Consider the following 20080-nt stretch of genomic DNA (forward strand, 5'->3'; position numbering starts at 1 on the left):
AACTATGACTGGTCTGTGGCCGAGATTGGGAGTATCATGTTTTAGGCTTCTTTCACACTAGCGTCGAAATCTCCCCGTCGCAATGCGTCGGGGAGAGATTCCGACGCTAGCGTTTGCTGCATTGCACAATGGGTGCAGCGGATGCATTTTTCTGGCGCATCCGCTGCCCCATTGTAAGGTGCGGGAGGTGGGGGCGGAGTTCCGGCCGCGCATGCGCGGTCGGAAAAAGCGGTCCGTCAGGAGCAAAAAACGTTACATGTAGCGTTTTTTGCCCCCGACGGTCCGCCAAAGCACAACGCATCCGTCGCTCGACGGATGCGACGTGTGGCAATCCGTCGCAAATGCGTCGTCAATACAAGTCTATGGGGAAAAAACGCATCCTGCAAGCATTTTTGCAGGATGCGTTTTTTCTGCAAAACGACGCATTGCGGCGGATTGCAGTTAACGCTAGTGTGAAAGTAGCCTTACCTGTCAGCATCCGCAGCTCTACTTTTTGATTAGCTGTCCTGGTGCAACATCATCGTTACTGCATGAAGCACATGTGACATCACACCAGACCGTCCAATCAAAAGAAGAGCCGCGGATGCTGGCAGGTCAGAGGCAGCACTCCTGCTCCAGTTTAGCGACCACTGTTATGGTCAATGGAATTTATTTGGCTTATGCCATGTATATCAATCAAGAGGATCTGTCAATTAGTGCTCCAAGACGGATATTTGCATCATGGTGATTACACAGGTACAGTTGGCTCATAATCAAGGCCTGGCTCCTGCTGAAAATGTGGGGACTGGTGAGAACACTGATCAATTACTACTATAGCATCCGAAGAGTAGGACAGAGGGAGAGGGCTCCTTCTGTCATTGCCACTATGCAGTGCAAACATAGATCTTGCAATGGCCTGTTGATGTCTGTTAAAACTGGCAGAAGCAAATTCTAACAGGTGGCCTGTATCTATGAGGTCTGCATTTCACTATTAGTGTATGGATTGTGATTTCAAGACCATCCCTCTCTCTACTGACCAGAGCTTGCAAGCCTCACAGGCATATCTGAGGCTGTTGAATTTGGTCATGAGACCTGCACCTGGGCCAGACATGGCGTTCTGTACTGTACTGTCTAACATGGAAATACTGGGCACTACACAAGTAGTGCAGTGTATAAGCTAAGCAATCAAATGATTTCATGTTCAAGTCTTGTTTCGGGGTTAATACATTTTATAAAAAAGAATACAAAAAATAAGTGTTTAAGCCGTTAGTGACGGCTGCCATACATTTAAGTAGGAAGAATCAATGTCTCTTCATCACTACGCTTCCAAAAAAATACAATTTCATTGCAATGATGATGTCCTTCGTACCAGCCCGAATAATCAATCGATTGTGAGCCTCCCTTTCAGTGGCCAGAGACTACTGACCTGCCTGATGGACCAACGTCCCACTAATCCATCTATCCGGCTGTAGTTGCAACCTTAAATGTGTGACAGCGGCCATCTTGGATTAGTTCTTGCAGAATCTTTTTACCTTCCATTGTATTGTTATGATTGTACTCACCTGGAGAATCCTGTTAGCAGGTTATTTTTACCACACATTAAAGGCCAAAGTGTCAAACCTCAAAAAAAAAAACTAAAATAGAATTGCAATTTATTCCCCAGTTCACCAAAATTTGCTTGCTTTTTTCCCTCCATTTTTCAGTACATTACATGGTATATGAAAGGCAGAAAAAAAAATATTTTCACGTCTGGAAGAAGGGGGATGTCACGCTCACGCCCTGACTGGTGGGAGTGAGCTCGGGGGATTTGTGGCCCCACTGTGCCACAAACCAGACTACCCTGGAAGGGGCGTGACTATGACAGCTGTCTGGGTTTTCGCTGGAGCCTCTGATGATGAGGTGGTCAGGCTTGTGCAGCAGGCAGCTGCCAGGTGCTACTCCAGGGTGGTGTCTGGCTGTGGCTGCTGATCCCACTTGGGAGACAGGAACACTAGGACAAGTGCGGGTGACTGGCAGATGAGCACTGCTGAAACTTGGACGAGTAGGCAGGCAGGCACAGCAGAAAACACAGGGCTGGCAGGCACAGCAGAGAACACAGGGCTGGCAGGCACAGCAGAGAACACAGGGCTGGCAGGCACAGCAGAGAACACAGGGCTGGCAGGCACGGAAGGGAACACAGGGCTGGCAGGCACAGCAGAGAACACAGGGCTGGCAGGCACGGCAGAGAACACAGGGCTGGCAGGCACGGCAGAGAACACAGGGCTGGCAGGCACGGCAGAGAACACAGGGCTGGCAGGCACGGCAGAGAACACAGGGCTGGCAGGCACGGCAGAGAACACAGAGCTGGCAGGTACGGTGTATGAAGGTGTGGTGTATGAAGGAACAGGTAGGGACCTGTTCACACTGGAAGTGCAGGTAAGGAAACAAGCAGAAAGGAAATGAGAATGAAGGAACAGGTTGGGACCTGTTCACACAGGAAAAGAAGTGCAAGGCTGCAGATAGGAGCGGAAGGGCAGCAAGAGATAGTGTAGCAACAAAAGCTAAGCAGAGCAGAACCGCAAGGAATGCGGAGAGGAGCTGCAGCAAGAGATTTCTGCAGAAGCTAAGCAGAGCGGACCCAAAAGGAATGTGGACAGGAGCTACAGCAAGAGATTACTGCAGCAGCAGAGCAGAGCAGAACCGCAAGGAATGCGGACAGGAGCTGCAGCAAGAAATTACTGCAGCAGCAGTCGAACGGAGCAGAACCGCAGGAGTGCGGAGCAGAGGCAAAGCTACAAAGGTACAGAGCAGGCAGAGCCGCAAGAGTGCGGAGCATAAGCAGACTGAGAACACAAGGAATGACACAGCAGGGAAGGAATGACACAGCAGGGACCATGATATTCTGTTTCCTGGAGGGCGGACAACAAGATCAAGGCAAGAACACTGAGAAAAGCATCTAGAGAGGGAATAACACAGAGCAAGGCCTGGCAAACTCAGAAGCTAAACACAAACTGAGCTAACACATTGCACAGGCCCAGTCCACTGGGTGGAGCTGCACTAAATACTGGAGGCCTCTTTGTAATTGGTCAGGAACAGATTAGACAGGTGCACCTGATTTCTATAAGAACCAGAGAGTTCAGGTGCCGCCCCCCTATGCACACAGCCAGGAAGCATGCAGAGAGCAGAGGAACAAAATATGGAGCTGGCAAGAAACAGAAACCACATCATGGCCTGGAGCAAGTGGGTAAGTTAGTGTGAGAGATGAGTGGCCATGCCGTGATGCCAGTAGAGTTGTTACAGGGGAATAAAAGATTGCCCAGTCCTTAAGGGGTTAAAAAAGTAGTTCGTCCTCCAGGGATGCATGGTGATTGAACAATAGATGTTTGTTAATATGTTGATTACACATTGCACAAAGCTAGCTAGTTTTTGCCCTTCAAAACAGAAAGACGAACTATGCAGATTAATTAAATATTCAAACAATGAGGGTTAAACTCACCCCACCTCTTCCCTGACCTATGGATGATGACCTGAGCCACAGATGTGGTATAAAAAGGGATTGTTATCGTTCTACAAGAAAAATCAAGGGACTTGCAAGAGCAACAGCCAGGACAACATGGCTCCATCAAGAGGACACAGATTTGACTTTCTACAGAATGCCCGCTTAGGGGACCAGGGCACCAGCTGGAAGAACACATATCTTCTCCATTGAATTACACTGAACCCATGGATACGTTTGATTACACTGAACCCATGGATACGTTTGGGGAAGCTAGGATTGTGACCCTCTGGTCACCTGACCCCATGGAGACGTTTGAGGAAATCAAGTTTGGACAATCCAGTCACCTGATCTCCATGGATAGGTTTGGGTTTGGAGAAACCAGGTTGGGACCATCCGGTTACCTGGCTCTGTGGAGACTCTGTAATTTGCTTCATCTTGGGTATTTCCTAGGACTGGTTCTATATGTTATTGTCTGTTGGTTGTCCTCATCCTGTGCTGTCTGAGTAGTATTATGCCCACGGGAAAGGAGATCAGGCGTTCAGTGGGATGATCCTTGGTCCATGCGGTCTCGAGCCAGCGAACGAGACAACCCACTGACCCCCTTGTCTCCACAGTATTTTGTAGGGATTCAAATCTTGGCTGTTCCCACAATTAATCTACGTCCAGCTTCTTAGAGAAACAGGTCACCAGTTTTCTAAGTAAATATGTTTGTAAATGTGCTATTGACATGAAATTCTCACCAGATGTAGGCAACAACCTGTCTGATCCACACAGGCAAATAAATCACACCAAAGATGTCCATAAATTATGAGTAATCAGAGAAAAAGTATTGAACACGCTTACTGAAATGTAATTAATATTTTGTACAAAAGCATTTGATGGTGATGATGATTTCAAGATGCCCCCTGTATGGAGAAACTAGTCACAGACATTGCTCAGGTGTGATTTTTGTCCCATTCTTCTGCACAAACACTCATCACATCCTGAAGATCCCATGGCCTCCTTCTATGAATTCTGAGGTTTATTTCCTTCCATAAATTTTCTATTGGATTCAGGTCCGTGATCGGCTCGGTCATTCCAGCAGCTTTATTTTCTTTCTCTGAAACCAATTGAGAGTCCCCTTAGCTGTGTGTTTGGGATCATTTTTTTGTTGAAATGTTCCTCCTCATTACATCATTGTCCTGGTAGATGGCAACAGATTTATATCAAGAATGTCTCTGTACATTTTGGCCATTCATCCTTCCTTCAATTATATAAAGTTTGCCAGTGTCATATGCTGAGTAACAGCCCCACACCATGATGATCCCAACCCCAAGCTTCACTGTTTTTGGGGTGATATGCAGAGCCTTTCGCCTCCAATCATGGTGTGTATTGCATTGAAAGAGTTCAATTTTCCATATTCTCCCACTATTTCACAGGCTTCTCTAAGTGTTGTTGAGCAAACTTTAAACACATTTGAACATGCTTTTTGTTCAGCAGTGGAGTCTTGCCTGGTAAGCGTGCATACAGGCCATGGAGGTCACGTAGTTAGCTGTATGCAGGCAATAGAGGTTGCGTTGGTAGCTGCATACAGGCTGTGGAGGTCGCGTAGTTGGCTGTATACAGGCAATGGAGGTTGTGTAGTTAGCTGCATACAGGCCATGGAGGTTGTGTAGTTGGCTGTATACAGGCAATGGAGGTTGCGTAATTAGCTGCATACAGGCCATGGAGGTCGCGGGGTGAGCTTCATACAGGCCATGGAGGTTGCATGGTGAGCTGTATACAGACCATGGAGGTCGCGTGGTGAGCTGCATACAGACCATGGAGGTCGCGTGGTGAGCTGCATACAGACCATGGAGGTTGCATGGTGAGCTGCATACAGACCATGGAGGTCGCGTAGTGAGCTGCATACAGACCATGGAGGTTGCGTGGTGAGCTGCATACAGAGCATGGAGGTTGCATGGTGAGCTGCATACAGGCCATGGAGGTTGCATGGTGAGCTGCATACAGGCCATGGAGGTCGCATAGTTAGCTGCTTACAAGCCATTGGGGTCGTGTAGTTGGCTGTATACAGGCCATTGAGGTCACATAGTTGGGTTCATACAGGCCATGGAGGTCGCATAGTTAGCTGCATACAGGCCATGGAGGTCGCGTAGTTGGCTGTATACAGGCCATGGAGGTCGCTTAGTTAGCTGTATACAGGCCATGGAGGTTGTGTAGTTACCTGTATACAGGCCATGGAGGTCGCGTAATAGCTGCATACAGGCCATGGAGGTTGTGTGGTTAGCTGCATACAGGCCATGGAGGTCGCGTAGTTAGCTGTATACAGACCATGGAGGTTGTGTAGTTAGCTGTATACAGGCCATGGAGGTCGCGTAGTAGCTGCATACAGGCCATGGAGGTTGTGTGGTTAGCTGCATACAGGCCATGGAGGTCGCGTAGTTAGCTGTATACAGACCATGGAGGTTGTGTAGTTAGCTACATACAGGCCATGGAGGTCGCGTAGTTGGCTGTATACAGGCCATGGAGGTTGTGTAGTTAGCTACATACAGGCTATGGAGGTCGCGTAGTTGGCTGTATACAGGCAGTGGAGGTTGCGTAGTTAGCTGCATACAGGCAATGGAGGTTGCATATTGAGCTGCATATGAATATGCACGCCTCTCCACTCCCATAGGCGTGGAGTGAATATTCATTACCTTAATGAGGGGGACTACGTGACCGCTCGGCAGAAAGAGCTGCTGGCGCCGGAACGAGATGCATCAGGGCGCACAGGAAGTTGAGTAAGATGTTTGTTTTTTAATAGGAAACATGCATACAAGGATAGGGGGCCATGCATACAAAGACAGGGACTGGGGAGCCATGCATACAAGGACAGGGGATAAGGAGCCATGGATACAAAGACGGCATGGGGAGCCATGCATACAAGGGCAGGGAATAAGGCGCCATGCATACAAAGACATGGACTGGGGAGCCATGCATACAAGGGCAGGGAATAAGGAGCCATATATACAAAGACATGGACTGGGGAGCCATGCATACAAGGACAGGGGATAAGGAGCTATGCATACAAAGACATGGACTGGGGAGACATGCATACAAGGACAGGGGATAAGGCGCCATGCATACAAAGACATGGACTGGGGAGACATGCATACAAGGACAGGGGATAAGGAGCTATGCATACAAAGACATGGACTGGGGAGCCATGCATACAAGGACAGGGGATAAGGAGCTATGCATACAAAGACATGGACTGGGGAGCCATGCATACAAGGACAGGGGATAAGGAGCTATGCATACAAAGACATGGACTGGGGAGCCATGCATACAAGGACAGGGGATAAGGAGCTATGCATACAAAGACATGGACTGGGGAGCCATGCATACAAGGACAGGGGATAAGGAGCTATGCATACAAAGACATGGACTGGGGAGACATGCATACAAGGACAGGGGATAAGGCGCCATGCATACAAAGACATGGACTGGGGAGACATGCATACAAGGACAGGGATGAGGGGACAATACATACCTGGCTTATACTCTAGTCAATAATCTTACCCAGTTTTTCGTGGCAAAATTAGGTGCCTCGGCTTATACTCGGTTCTGCTTATACTCAAGTATTTACGGTAACTTAATTTATGGACACCTACAGTTTGATTTCTTTTCCTGTGTAGATTGGATGGTTGTTACCAACATCCTGTGAGAATTTCTTGTCATTAGCATCTCTAGAAATATATATATGGTGACATGTTCAATACTTTTCGCCCTCTAAATATACTTTTTTTTTCTGCAAAACTTTTTATGGGGGGTGTTTATGGCCAGAATAGCTTCTGCTGAGACTTGAGCAATGCGGGATGCACACCGTGGCGGTCATCCTGCGATGCATAGGTCAGGCATGGTCCACCCTCACAGCTGTGGTCCATTTGCCAATGCGGTGGCCATGTTGGCCAAAGGAGGAAAGCGCCACTAATATTAGATCAGGAGTTAATGTAGCCTAAGGAAGGCCAAGAACTGATCTGAGAAAGCTGCTCTTGCAGCATGCTTGTTGGTGCTGTCAGAATGCCTGGCCACGTACATACAAAGTATGAGCATAATAAATTATCTTGTTATTACGCTCCTTCCCTGTAGTGAGATTACAGTACACCGCATCCATTCACCCAACCGTGACACTCCATTAATGACTCGAGGCTTTACTTGTTCTGTATTCCTAACCTCGCATATATCCATATATAAAGCTGAGCGCTGTCTATTTATCCGTATTGCTATTGCTTGTTTTCTAGCTACTCTAAACTGACTATAATATCACTCCATCCTAGTTTCTTAGCAACACACACTTCAATATCACAGCAAAGCTCACCGTTTTCTTAGAACCGGCTCCTTATAAGGAATATGTCACCAGGTATAAGATTCTCAACCTCCGAGGTAGCATAAAACACGAAAAGAGACACTGATTCCAGTGATGTTCACTTACTGAGCTGTCTGCTGCAGTTCTAATAAAAATAACAGTTTTATCTGCTGCAGCTCTGCTAGTTCTCTCAATAATGAGCTCTATATAACCCTGCACTCACCACTGATTGACACTTTTCTGTCTGCACTGTACGTAGACAGAAAGCTGCCAGTTATTGGTGGCGGTGGGGACAGCTAGAGTGCAAAAACCACAGCAAGAAGCCCAGTAAGTGACCCTGCGCTGGAATTAACATCCGTGCTCTCAGATGGGGCAGTAAAATTTTGTTCTATATTCTCTCTATATAAGGGATATAAGGTTTTTTGGCCATTCTATGTATGTATTGTCTTAAAGCATTTCTCCAATTTATGCAAATTTATTTTTCCATGCACTGCAAGCTGCACTGTCACATATATAGCCACATTTTTGTGAATGCACACTGTTTTAAGGTATGTGCACACGTATAATGGTCCTCTGCGGATTTTTCCGCAGCGGATTTGATAAATCTGCAGGGCAAAAACGCTGGGTTTTTGCTGCAGATTTATTGCGGATTTCCCGCGTATTTTTGTGGATTTCACTGCGGTTTTACACCTGCGGTTTTCTATTGGAACAGGTGTTAAACCGCTGCGGAATCCGCAGAAAAAAGTGACATGTTGCGGAATGTAAACTGCTGCGTTTCTGTGCGTTTTTTTCCTCAGCATGTGCACAGCGTTTTCTGTTTCCCATAGGTTTACATTGTAATGTAAACTCATGGGAAACTGCTGCGGACCTGCAGCTGCGGAAACGCTGCAGATCCGCAGCAAAATCCGCATTGTGTGCACATAGCCTTATGTTTTTGATCAGTTAATTTACAAATACTGAGGGGGAAAGGTGACTGAACTGGACATGACATTAGGTAGGTGATGACTTGCTTTGACCATGCCGACCCACCGACCAAGACAGCCAAATGGCTGAAACAATAGCCCATTGGCCGCACCATACCCTCCCCTATCTGCATCCTCAGGTTGGTGCCTACATTGATGGAGGAGGGGGCACCAATCAGCATGTGACACCTGACGCGATGACATCATTTCATCGCGCTGCTGCCGAGACTGAGCACAGGAGACGGGAGCAAAGCACCCCGGGGAATGGGAGCGAGGTTAGTATGAGGTGTTTGGGTTTTTCATGTGTATGGGATATTTGTATATATATATGAGGCTATGTGTAGCTCACAGTGTATATAAGGAGGCTTTGTGGGGGCTCTCTCTTGCTCTCTCTATCTATATTTTTACATATTTACTAATATATGTGGGGCTCACAGTGTATATATGAAAGTTATGTGTCTACTATATAATTGTCTAAGGGTCACCTCCGTCTGTCTGTCCTTCTGTCACGGTTATTCATTCGCTGATTGGTCTCGCCAGCTGCCTGTCATGGCTGCCGCGACCAATCAGCAGCGGGCACAGTCCAGAAGAAAATGGCCGCTCCTTACTCCCCGCAGTCAGTGCGTGTCGCCCGCATACTCCCCTCCGGTCACCGCTAACACAGGGTTAATGCCGGCGGTAACGGACCGCGTTATGCCGCGGGTAACGCACTCCGTTACCGCCGCTATTAACCCTGTGTGTCCCAAACCTTTTACTATTGACGCTGCCTATGCGGCATCAATAGTAAAAAATGTAATGTTAAAAATAATAATAATAAAAAAAAAAACTGCTATACTCACCCTCTGTAGTTGCTCGCGCCGGCCGCCATCTTCCGTTGCAGGTTCCGGTGGCAAAGATGGTATGGGAGAAGGACCTGCCATGACGTCACGGTCATGTGACCGCGACGTCATCACAGGTCCAATAGAAAAGAAAAATGGCCGACAGCACTCACAGTCCGGAGCGCCCGTCCAGGTCCAGGGAACCCACCAGGACCACAGAAGATTCAAGCAATAGAAAGACAGCGCTCCATCCGGGTGTAAAGTCCAAACAAATGAGTTTTATTGAGCCATCAACCAGCAACGTTTCGACCCAGAGGGTCTTTGTCAAGCATGCTTGACAAAGACCCTCTGGGTCGAAACGTTGCTGGTTGATGGCTCAATAAAACTCATTTGTTTGGTCATCACAGGTCCTGCGCTCATACCAACCCTGGGACCGGAAGCTGCCGTGGACTACAAAGGGCCCTCGGAAAGGTGAGTATATTTTTATTTTTTAACCTGTGACAAACCTGGCTGGGCAATATATTACGTAGCTGGGCAATATACTACGTGACTTACCAATATACTACGTGGCTCTGTGCTGTATACTACGTGGCTGTGCAATATACTACGTGGCTGTGCAATATACCACATGGCTGTGCAATATACTACGTGGCTGGACAATATACTATGTGGCTCTGTGCTGTATACTACGTCACTGGGCAATATACTACGTCACTGGGCAATATACTACGTGGTTCTGTGCTGTATACTACGTCACTGGGCAATATACTACATAGCTGGGCAATATACTACGTGGCTCTGTGCTGTATACTACGTGGCTGTGCAATATACTACGTGGCTGTGCAATATACTACGTGGCTGTGCAATATACTACGTGGCTGTGCAATATACTTCGTGGCTGTGCAATATACTACGTGACTGGGCAATATACTACGTCACCAGGCATTATACTATATCACTGGGCAATATACTACGTGGCTCTGTGCTGTATACTACATCACTGGGCAATATACTACGTAGCTGGGCAATATACTACGTGGCTCTGTGCTGTCTGCTACATCACTGGGCAATATACTACGTGGTTGGGCAATATACTACGTGGCTGGGCAATATGCTACGTGTCTGGGCAATATACTACGTGGACATGCATATTCTAGAATACCCGATGCGTTAGAATCGGGCCACCATCTAGTGCTGTATATAAGTGGCTATATGGGGCTTATGTATATAGTGAGGCTGTATGGGGACTCATGGCATATGGGGGATGTCAGCATACTTAATTCTGCTCAATATTAACCCCTTAGTGACAGAGTCAATTTGGTACTTAATGACCGAGCCAATTTTTACAATTCTGACCACTGTCACTTTATGAGGTTATAACTCTGGAACGCTTTAACGGATCCCGCTGATTTGGAGTTTTTTTCGTGACATATTGTACTTCATGATAGTGGTAACATTTCTTCGATATTACTTGCGATTATTTCTGAAAAAAACGGAAATATGGCGAAAAGTTTTAAAATTTTGCAATTTTCAAATTTTGTATTTTTATGCCCTTAAATCAGAGATATGTCACACAAAATAGTTAATAAATAACATTTCCCACATGTCTACTTTACATCAGCACAATTTTGGAAACAAAATTTTTTTTTGGTAGGGAGTTATAAGGGTTAAAATTTGACCAGCAATTTTTTTTTAGGGACCACATCACATTTGAAGTCATTTTGAGGGGTCTATATGATAGAAAATAACCAAGTGTGACACCATTCTAAAAACTGCTCCCCTCAAGGTTCTCAAAACCACATTCAAGAAGTTTATTAACCCTTTACGTGCTTCACAGGAACTGAAACAATGTGGAAGGAAAAAATGAACATTTAACTTTTTTTTGCAAACATTTTACTTCAGAACCATTTTTTTTTATTTTCACAAGTGTAAAAACAGAAATTAAACCATAAATTTTGTTGTGCAATTTCTCCTGAATACGCCGATAACACATATGTGGGGGTAAACCACTGTTTCGGCGCACCGCAGAGCTTGGAAGTGAAGGAGCGCCGTTTGACTTTTTCAATGCAGAATTGGCTGGAATTGAGATTGGTTGCCATGTCACGTTAGAGAGCCCCTGATGTGCCTAAACAGTGGAACCCCCCCCCCACACGTGGCACCATTTTGGAAACTAGACCCCTTAAGGAACTTATTTAGATGTGTGGTGAGCACTTTGAGCCCCCAAGTGCTTCACAGAAGTTTATAACGTAGAGCCGTGAAAATAAAAATCGCATTTGTTTACACAAAAATGATATTTTCACCCACAAATTCTTATTTCCACAAGGGTAACAGGAGAAATTAGACCACAAAAGTTGTTGTGCAATTTCTCCTGAGTACGTCGATACCCCATATGTGGGGGTAAACCACTGTTTGGGCGCACCGCAGAGCTTGGAAGAGAAGGAGTGCCGTTCTACTTTTTCAATGTAGAATTGGCTGGAATTGAGATTGGACACCATGGTGCGTTTGCACCTAAACAGAAGAAACCCCCTAAAAGTCACCCCATTTTGGAAACTAGACTCCCCACGGAACTTATCTAGATGTGTGGTGAGAACTTTGAATGCCCAAGTGCTTCACAGAAGTTTAGAATGTAGAGTCGTGAAAATAAAAAAATAAAAATTTTCCACAAAAAAGATTTTGTAGCCCCCCAAGTTTTTATTTTCACAAGGGTAACAGGAGAAATTGGACCACGAAAGTTGTTGTCCAATTTATCCCGAGTACGCTGAAGCCCCATATGTGGGGGTAACCCACTGTTTGGGCGCACGGCAGAGCTCGGAAGGGAAGGAGCGCCGTTTTGGAATGCAGACTTTGATAGAATGGTCTGTGGGCGTTATGTTGCGTTTGCAGAGCCCCTGATGTACCTAAACAGTAGAAACCCCCCACAAGTGACCCCATTTTGGAAACTAGACCCCCAAGGAACTTATATAGATGTGTGGTGAGAACTTTGAATGCCCAAGTGCTTCACAGAAGTTTATAATGCAGAGTCGTGAAAATAAAAAATATATTTTTTTCCACAAAAAAGCTTTTGTAGCCCCCAAGTTTTTATTTTCACAAGGGTAACAGGAGAAATTGGACACCAAAAGTTGTTGTCCAATTTATCCCGAGTATGCTGATGCCCCATATGTGGGGGTAACCCACTGTTTGGGCGCACGGCAGAGCTCAGAAGGAAGGGAGCACCATTTGACTTTTTGAGCGCAAAATTGGCTGTCGTGTTTGGAGACCCCCTGATGTACCTAAACAGTGGACACCCCCCAATTCTTACTCCAACCCTGACCCCAACACACCCCTAACCCTAATCCCAACCCGATCCATAATCCTAATCACTAACCCTAACGATAATCACAACCCTAACCCCAAAACAACCCTAATGTCAACCCTAACCATAACCCTAATCAAAACCCTAAATCCAACACACCCCTAATCCTATTCTCAACCCTAACCTCAATCCTAACCCTAATCCCGATACACCCCTAATCCCAACCCTAACCTTAACCCTAATCCCAAATCTAACCCTAATCCCAAGCGTAACCCTTATGCCAACCCTAATCCCAACTCTAACCCTAACTTTATCCGCAACCCTAACCCTAAATTTAGCCCCAACCCTAACCCTAGCCCTAACTTTAGCTCAGACCCTAACCCTAGCCCTAAGGCTACTTTCACACTTGCGTTGTTTGGCATTCGTCGCAATCCGTCATTTTGGACAAAAACAGATCCTGCAAATGTGCCCGCAGGATGCGTTTTTTGCCCATAGACTTGAATTGCCGACGGATCGCGACGGATGGCCGCACGTTGCGTCCATCATGCACTGGATCAGTTGTGTTTTGGCGGACCGTCGGCACAAAAAAGTGTTCAATATAACGATTTTTTTGTACGTCGCGTCTGCCATTTCTGACCGCGCATGCGTGGCCGTAATTCAGCCCCCTCCTCCCCAGGACATAGACTGGGCAGCGGATGCGTTGAAAAACTGTATCCGCTGCCCACGTTGTGCACAATTTTCACAACGTGCATCGGTATGTCGGGCCGACGCATTGCGATGGCCCCGTACCGACGCAAGTGTGAAAGAAGCCTAACCCTATATTTAGCCCCAACCCTAACCCTATATTTAGCCCCAACCCTAACCCTAAATTTAGCCCCAACCCTAACCCTAATTTTAGCCCCAACCCTAACCCTAATTTTAGCCCCAACCCTAACCCTAATTTTAGCCCCAACTGCTCTTCTCCTGCCGGCCGGCAGATGGCGCATGCGCCCGCCTTTTTCTTTCCAGATGAAGACGCCGGCGGGCAGGAGAGGACGCAGGAGGACCCAGGGACACCGGTAAGTATAATAGGGTCCCCTAATCCCCCTATTTCTCTGTCCTCTGATGTGCGAACACATCAGAGGACAGAGAATTACACATCGCATTTTTTTTTTGCGATCGCCGGTAAACAGTTAATTACCGGCGATCGCAAAACAGGGGTCGGTAAAACCGACCCCGATCATGTTCTTTGGGGTCTTGGCTACCCCCCGGCAGTCGAGACCCCAAAGATCCTCCCGATGCCGGCCGGCGGGCGCACTGCGCATGAGTCCGCCATTTTTTTGCCGGAAAAAGATGGCGGCGCCCATCGGGAGCCACGAGGAGCACCGGGGGAGACAGGTGAGTATCGGGGGGCTATCTGGGACCCCAATTTTCTGTCCTCTGATGTGCGATCAGATCAGAGGACAGAGAAATTAAAAAGGAAATCGCGTTTTGTTGTTTTTTTTACGATCGCCGGTAAACGGTTAATTACCGGCGATCGCAACTCGGGGGTCGGTAAAAAAAAACCCGAATCATGTTCTCTGGGGTCTCGGCTACCCTCGGCAACCGAGACCCCAGAGAAAATCTGACTCTGGGGGCACTATTCACTTTTTCCACAGCGCCGTTAATTAACGGCGCTGTGGTTTAAGTACCCTTAACTGCCGCCGTTAAAAGGCGTATCGGCGGTCGTTAAGGGGTTAAGGAGATGCAATTAATATAAATAATTATAATTAATGTGGTAATATTACTATTGAGCAGAATTAATTTCATCCTATGGGTTTGACCCTCCACAACAGTCACACTCTCTCATGTGGCCCCTTGGGAATATTAATTGCCTACTTTTGCTTTAACTACTTCCCGACATCTTTAGTATAATAAGTACATCATGGTCGGAAAGTACTTCCCGACTGATTCAGTATATATACATCATTACTATATCCTGCGCACAGCAGGCTGTGCGCGTGCAATCGCCACTGGATGTCAGCTGATTCTGATAGCTGACACCTGTCTCTCAGTGCTAGGATCGGTACCCGCACCACTCCCAGCACTTTAGCCTGTTAAATATCGCATTTGAAAGCTAACACATTTAGCAGGCATGCAGAGGGAGGGAACTCCCTCTGTTCTCTGATCCACGCCCCTGTGACGTGATAGGGGACGATCATTGCCATGGTGACCAGATGTCGTCATGACCGTAAACAAAACAAAACACTATATATATATATATATATATATATATATATATATAATCTCAAGAAACTATGCTTTATCATCTTAAAAAACAAGCCACCATACAACTCATTCAGCGAAAAAGTAAAAAAAAGTTATATCTCTCAGAATAAAGCGATGCAGAAATAGTTTTCTAAAAAATAGTTTTTGTGTAAGTGCCAAAACATTGAAACAATATATAAATGAGGTATCACTGTAATCATACTGAGCCAAAAAATAAAGCTGTCTTATCAAGTTTACGACATGCGGAGCGGCATAAAAAAGCACTGAAAACAATTCCTGAATTGCTGGTTGTTGTTCATTCTGCCTCCCAAAAATCAGAATGCAAAAACTAGTTTTTTGTGTGTGTGACAGCAGCCTAAAATAAAAAATAATATAACTCTATTATCGCTGTAATCGCACTGACCCGTAGAATAAAGTCGTCTAATCACTTATACCCCAAGAGGAATGACATAAAAAATAAATAAAACTGATTCTTCACCTGTTGTTGATTTGTTCATTCTGCCTCCCAAAGATCGCAGTAAGGCTCTGCTCACATTTATCCTGCGCTCTACGCCGAGCTCATCCTACACTCCATTCATTGTCTTTCAAACTCGCAAAAAAAGATAAAGCTATATAAACCAAATTGGGATATTATACGTATTTTGTTTTTTTAGTTATTATAAGTAGAAGCACCTCACATAAGTTGGCCTGCACACATTTTACAGATTGGAATAAGCGCTCTATTTATGCTGTGAATTTCTAGTTTATTACAGATGATTTCATTGATGGAATTTGTCTGACTAGACCTCTTTTATTAATTGAAGTGTGCTCGAAGCTAATAAAAGATCTTGGCCCTGCCCCTCTTTAAATAGTCTTCCGATAGTCCCATATGCTCTTTAATTTTGAAGGAGAAAGATCAGATAACTGAGCGAAAAGAGTGGAGAGAAAAAAAACAGAGGAACACCTGTCACCTCTTCTTCTACAGGAGTTGTCTCAGTCATGATCAAAAATGAGTAAAATTGCACATACCATTTTTTAATAAATCCTCTCTGCTCTCAAGAACAGAGGGATTTTTAATTCTATAATTTCCTGCTTGTTGCCTAGTTACCGGCCACCACTGTACTGTTGTCAGAGATGGTTGATTTCTTGGGTACTTAGCCATCTGGTCTTCTATCTTCAGAAGGTTCCTCTATCTTTTGTCCAATCCAGCAGATCAGCATGTACAAGGCCTGTAGCTCTCTGTATAGTGACAGGATGCTGGTTAGTATATATTGTATGAATTAAATTGACTTCTTATGTTGTCTGACCAACAAAGTGCACAAGATGCAGACTTCAGTGTCCTATTTGTGTTTTTGTTTATCTTTCAAAAATGTTAAGTATATAATAAAATTTGACATTTTCTACTTCTCCAATGTGACACAGTAACGCTTTGTGCACACGTTCAGGATTTCTTGCAGAAATTTCCTGAGCAAAACCGGACATTTTCTGCAAGAAATTCGCATGCGTTTTTAGTGCGTTTTTTTTTTTTTTTTGCGGATTTTTCCGGAGGTTCCCAATGCAATAATATAGTGGGAAATCCGCAAAATTAATGAACATGCTGCGTTTTTTACCGCGATGCGTTTTTTTCACGGAAAAAAACGCATCATGTGCACAAAAAATGCGGAATGCTTTCTAAATGATGGGATGCATAATGTTTCTTTTTTTTATAGCGAAAAAACGTGAAAAATCTGCAACGTGTGCACACAGCCTAAAGGGAATGATCATTTTGCTGCGCTACCAATAACTTGTAGTATGTATAAATTACACCTTATGTCTCCTAGTGTCCCGTTGATGTGTCAATCCAAAAGCCTAAAGACATTTCTACTTCCTCTAAGCAAGATGTCGATGTCCGATTCCTCCAGTGGATGAATGGCAAGCTGCGATTTTCCTGGAGAGCGTTGTATGCGGCACATCTAGAGGAATGCGCGGTTTTACATCAGGTACACACATTGTTTGTCTTTAATTTTTAAGGTGCCTCTTTTTGAAGGTCATGACCTCTTTTTTTTTTTTTTTAGTTTTTTTTTTTATTCTTGCTTAAGCTCATCCCAAAACATTAAACTATTTTTCAATTAGTATTGTTATAAAAAAAAATTGCCATTTGTGTGTACCGCTACTATTCCGACATGTGTTTCCATGGCTAAACAGTACACACTAACCCTAGGCAGTATAAGTGTGTGTTCACACATTTAGATTTTTGGTGATGATTTTAGAGCAGATTCCGTGCTTAAAGGGGTTGTCACCTTTCAAAATAGTTTTCTCCATTAGATCAGTTTGTTGTGAAATAATAAACTATGCTTTACTTGCCCTCCCTGAGCTCAACGCGGAGTCTCCACTGCTGCCCCGATCTTTGTTTGGCTGCAGTGGTAACGTCATGTTGCTCCAGCCAACCAGTGGCTCTGCCGATGTTGATGGCACAAGCTGCCGAGTGCAGTGATTGGCTGCAGTGCTGTCAACAAACTGAGCCTATGGGAAAAAGTTTTTTTGAAAAGGGTACAAACACAAAGTTTTCATCAAATCCACTTTTCAGCAAGCAATGTGACTAAATAAGGTATACTAGATAAATCTGTACATGGGAAAATTAAACAAATTAACGGTGTTCGCACAGAAAGCCACTGAGTTTAGTGGCTCTGGCAGTGTAGGCGGCACAAGTGGTGCAAACACTTTTTTTTATTTTCATCAAATCCACTGTTTAGTGCACAATATTAATGAATAAGGTATACTAGATAAATTAGCACATGGGAAAATGAAACAAAAACAGGGATTGTACAGAAAGCCATTGAGCTCAGTGGCTCTGGCAGTGTAGGCGGCACAAGTGGTGCAAACACTTTATATTATCATCAAATTCACTGTTCATCACACAATATGCATGAATAAGGTGTTTTATGCTGAATATATCTCCAGAGCGGAAAATTTAAAGAAAAAAATTGGGATTCCACACAGATAATCACAGATTAACCCTATTCTGAATCAAGGCCCAATGCCTATCTGGGGTACATCTGTACAGATTTACCCTATTCTGAATCATGTCCCAATGCCCATCTGCGATGCCTCTGTAGAAGAAATTCCAATGTTGGCCTCGGATCTTTGCCTATAAAATAAAGAATGGGATTTTTACACTTACCTACAGTACTTCCTTCTGTCTCTTATTTCATTCTCGCCCTAATATTAGAAAGTCATTGGGTTCAGACACTAAGGTGTGTGAATGCAGGCTAAAACTATGTAGGGCAAAGGTAGGGAGTCCAGCTGCTGGGAGAATAATAAAATCCTCGTTTAGTCAAAATATTAAAATTCCATACAGCGAAGGTGGGGAGCAGGAGAGCACATGGTGACGCGTTTCGAATGCGGGACGGCGTTCGTCTTCAAAGCTTTATGGGAAAGATTTCCCATGGATCCTATCAATAGGTGTGAGCATCTCCAATAGGATAACAATCGTGTGACATTTAAAGCCAATACAAAACAATCACTTACAAACACACAAATGAAGAAATCTACAAAAACATGTTAACACAATCAGAATAAAAGGTACAAGATACAACAAACATAATGACAATGAAGAAATAGAAAACTTCATAGAGACCCATAATATCTCGGCGCAGATTCAGACCTACGGGAAACCGTGATGATAACCTCACTCTTTCCAGACCAAAGACCTGGAAACACGATAATTGTCTATGGTGACAGTACATGAAGTGTTCCTACTATTAATGTTATTGGTATTATAAATATAATTTAAGTGTTCATTAACACGCATTTTTATTTTGCAGATAGTACATTCAACATAAAGTAAATGACACAAACGCAACAAACGCTCCACATCTGAAGAAGCCTTTATAATTAATCCATGTTTTGCTGGATCTGTCAGACCTTAAAAATCTTGGTGATAGAACATTACCTAGGGATGGAGCTTTCTTATCTATTATATTGCACCCTCGCATCAAAATAGAAGCCGCAATTTTATCCTCATAAAGTACTGACAAAAAATGTTTTAATGATCTCCTTTATACTATAACATTGTGAGCCATACTGTATAGATGAGACAGGTTTTGGCGTTTTTACTAGAAATATTGGTAGAAAGTTTTTTTTAATTTGTATTATAATCAATTAATTCACTCCTGTTTTTGGCTGTTGTAGTATTGTGGGCACAGTTTAAAATCCACTTGGAGTAACCTAATTAATTAGGAGGCCTTTTGGACATTCAGTTTGGAAACAAGGTTTCCCGAAGGTCTGAATCTGCGTAGAGATATGTGTCACTATTAGGTTTTCTATTTCTTCATTGTCATTATGTTTGTTGTATCATAAATATTTTATTCTGATTGTGTTAACATGTTTTTGTATATTCATTTATTTGTTTGAAAGTGCTTGTTTTGTATTGGTTTTAAATATCACGTGACTGTTATCCTGTTGGAGTTGCCCCCACCTGTTTATAGGGTCCATGGGAAATCTTTCCCATCAGGCCTTGAAGGAGAACGGCATCCCGCATTCGAGACGCGTCACCATGTGCTCTCCTGCTCCCCACCTTATCTGTATTGAATTTTAATTTATTCGGTCTCCCATGAGAGCACCACGAGAGAGGGGATCCGCCCTTCAGGGACAGGAAACCTACAGACATAAAAGGGCGGCACCTCTCTCACGCATCAGTTGGCTTCCTCTCCCTGTGGGGAACCTTATCACACATACCTGTATGAAGATTCAACGGACCCCAGGCACGGCCAGTCGGTTCAGGCAGCAGAGGTCCCCTGCCTTGGCCGGTGCGGGGTCCCTGGAAGCGCCATGGTGGGTCCAGGATGGGACTGCACCACAGTGAGTGGAGCAGGTGAAGCAGTCTCCGAGGAAGATTACCAGTACCGGAAGACAAGTAAGTATACCCCTGAAGCGTTCGTGCTGCGTGACATGACCGGGGGCTTGGCTGGTGACGTATCCTGGGCAGGCCCTATGACACGGCCTGCAGAAACTGGGGAC

The 20080-nt window shown here is 44.8% G+C and overlaps 1 protein-coding gene across 2 annotated transcripts in view; it reads left to right on the top strand.

Annotated features, from left to right (window-relative positions):
- Positions 1–20080, top strand: part of TEDC1 (tubulin epsilon and delta complex 1) — a 95134-nt gene that overhangs the window by 23542 nt on the left and 51512 nt on the right. For both annotated transcript variants that reach the window (XM_069729067.1, XM_069729076.1), the window contains exon 4: positions 16903–17061. In XM_069729067.1, the coding sequence (XP_069585168.1) occupies positions 16903–17061 (159 nt within the window). The remainder of the gene's footprint in view (positions 1–16902; positions 17062–20080) is intronic.

The sequence above is a fragment of the Ranitomeya imitator genome, chromosome 1 (assembly GCF_032444005.1).
Source record: "Ranitomeya imitator isolate aRanImi1 chromosome 1, aRanImi1.pri, whole genome shotgun sequence".
Classification (NCBI taxonomy): domain Eukaryota; kingdom Metazoa; phylum Chordata; class Amphibia; order Anura; family Dendrobatidae; genus Ranitomeya; species Ranitomeya imitator.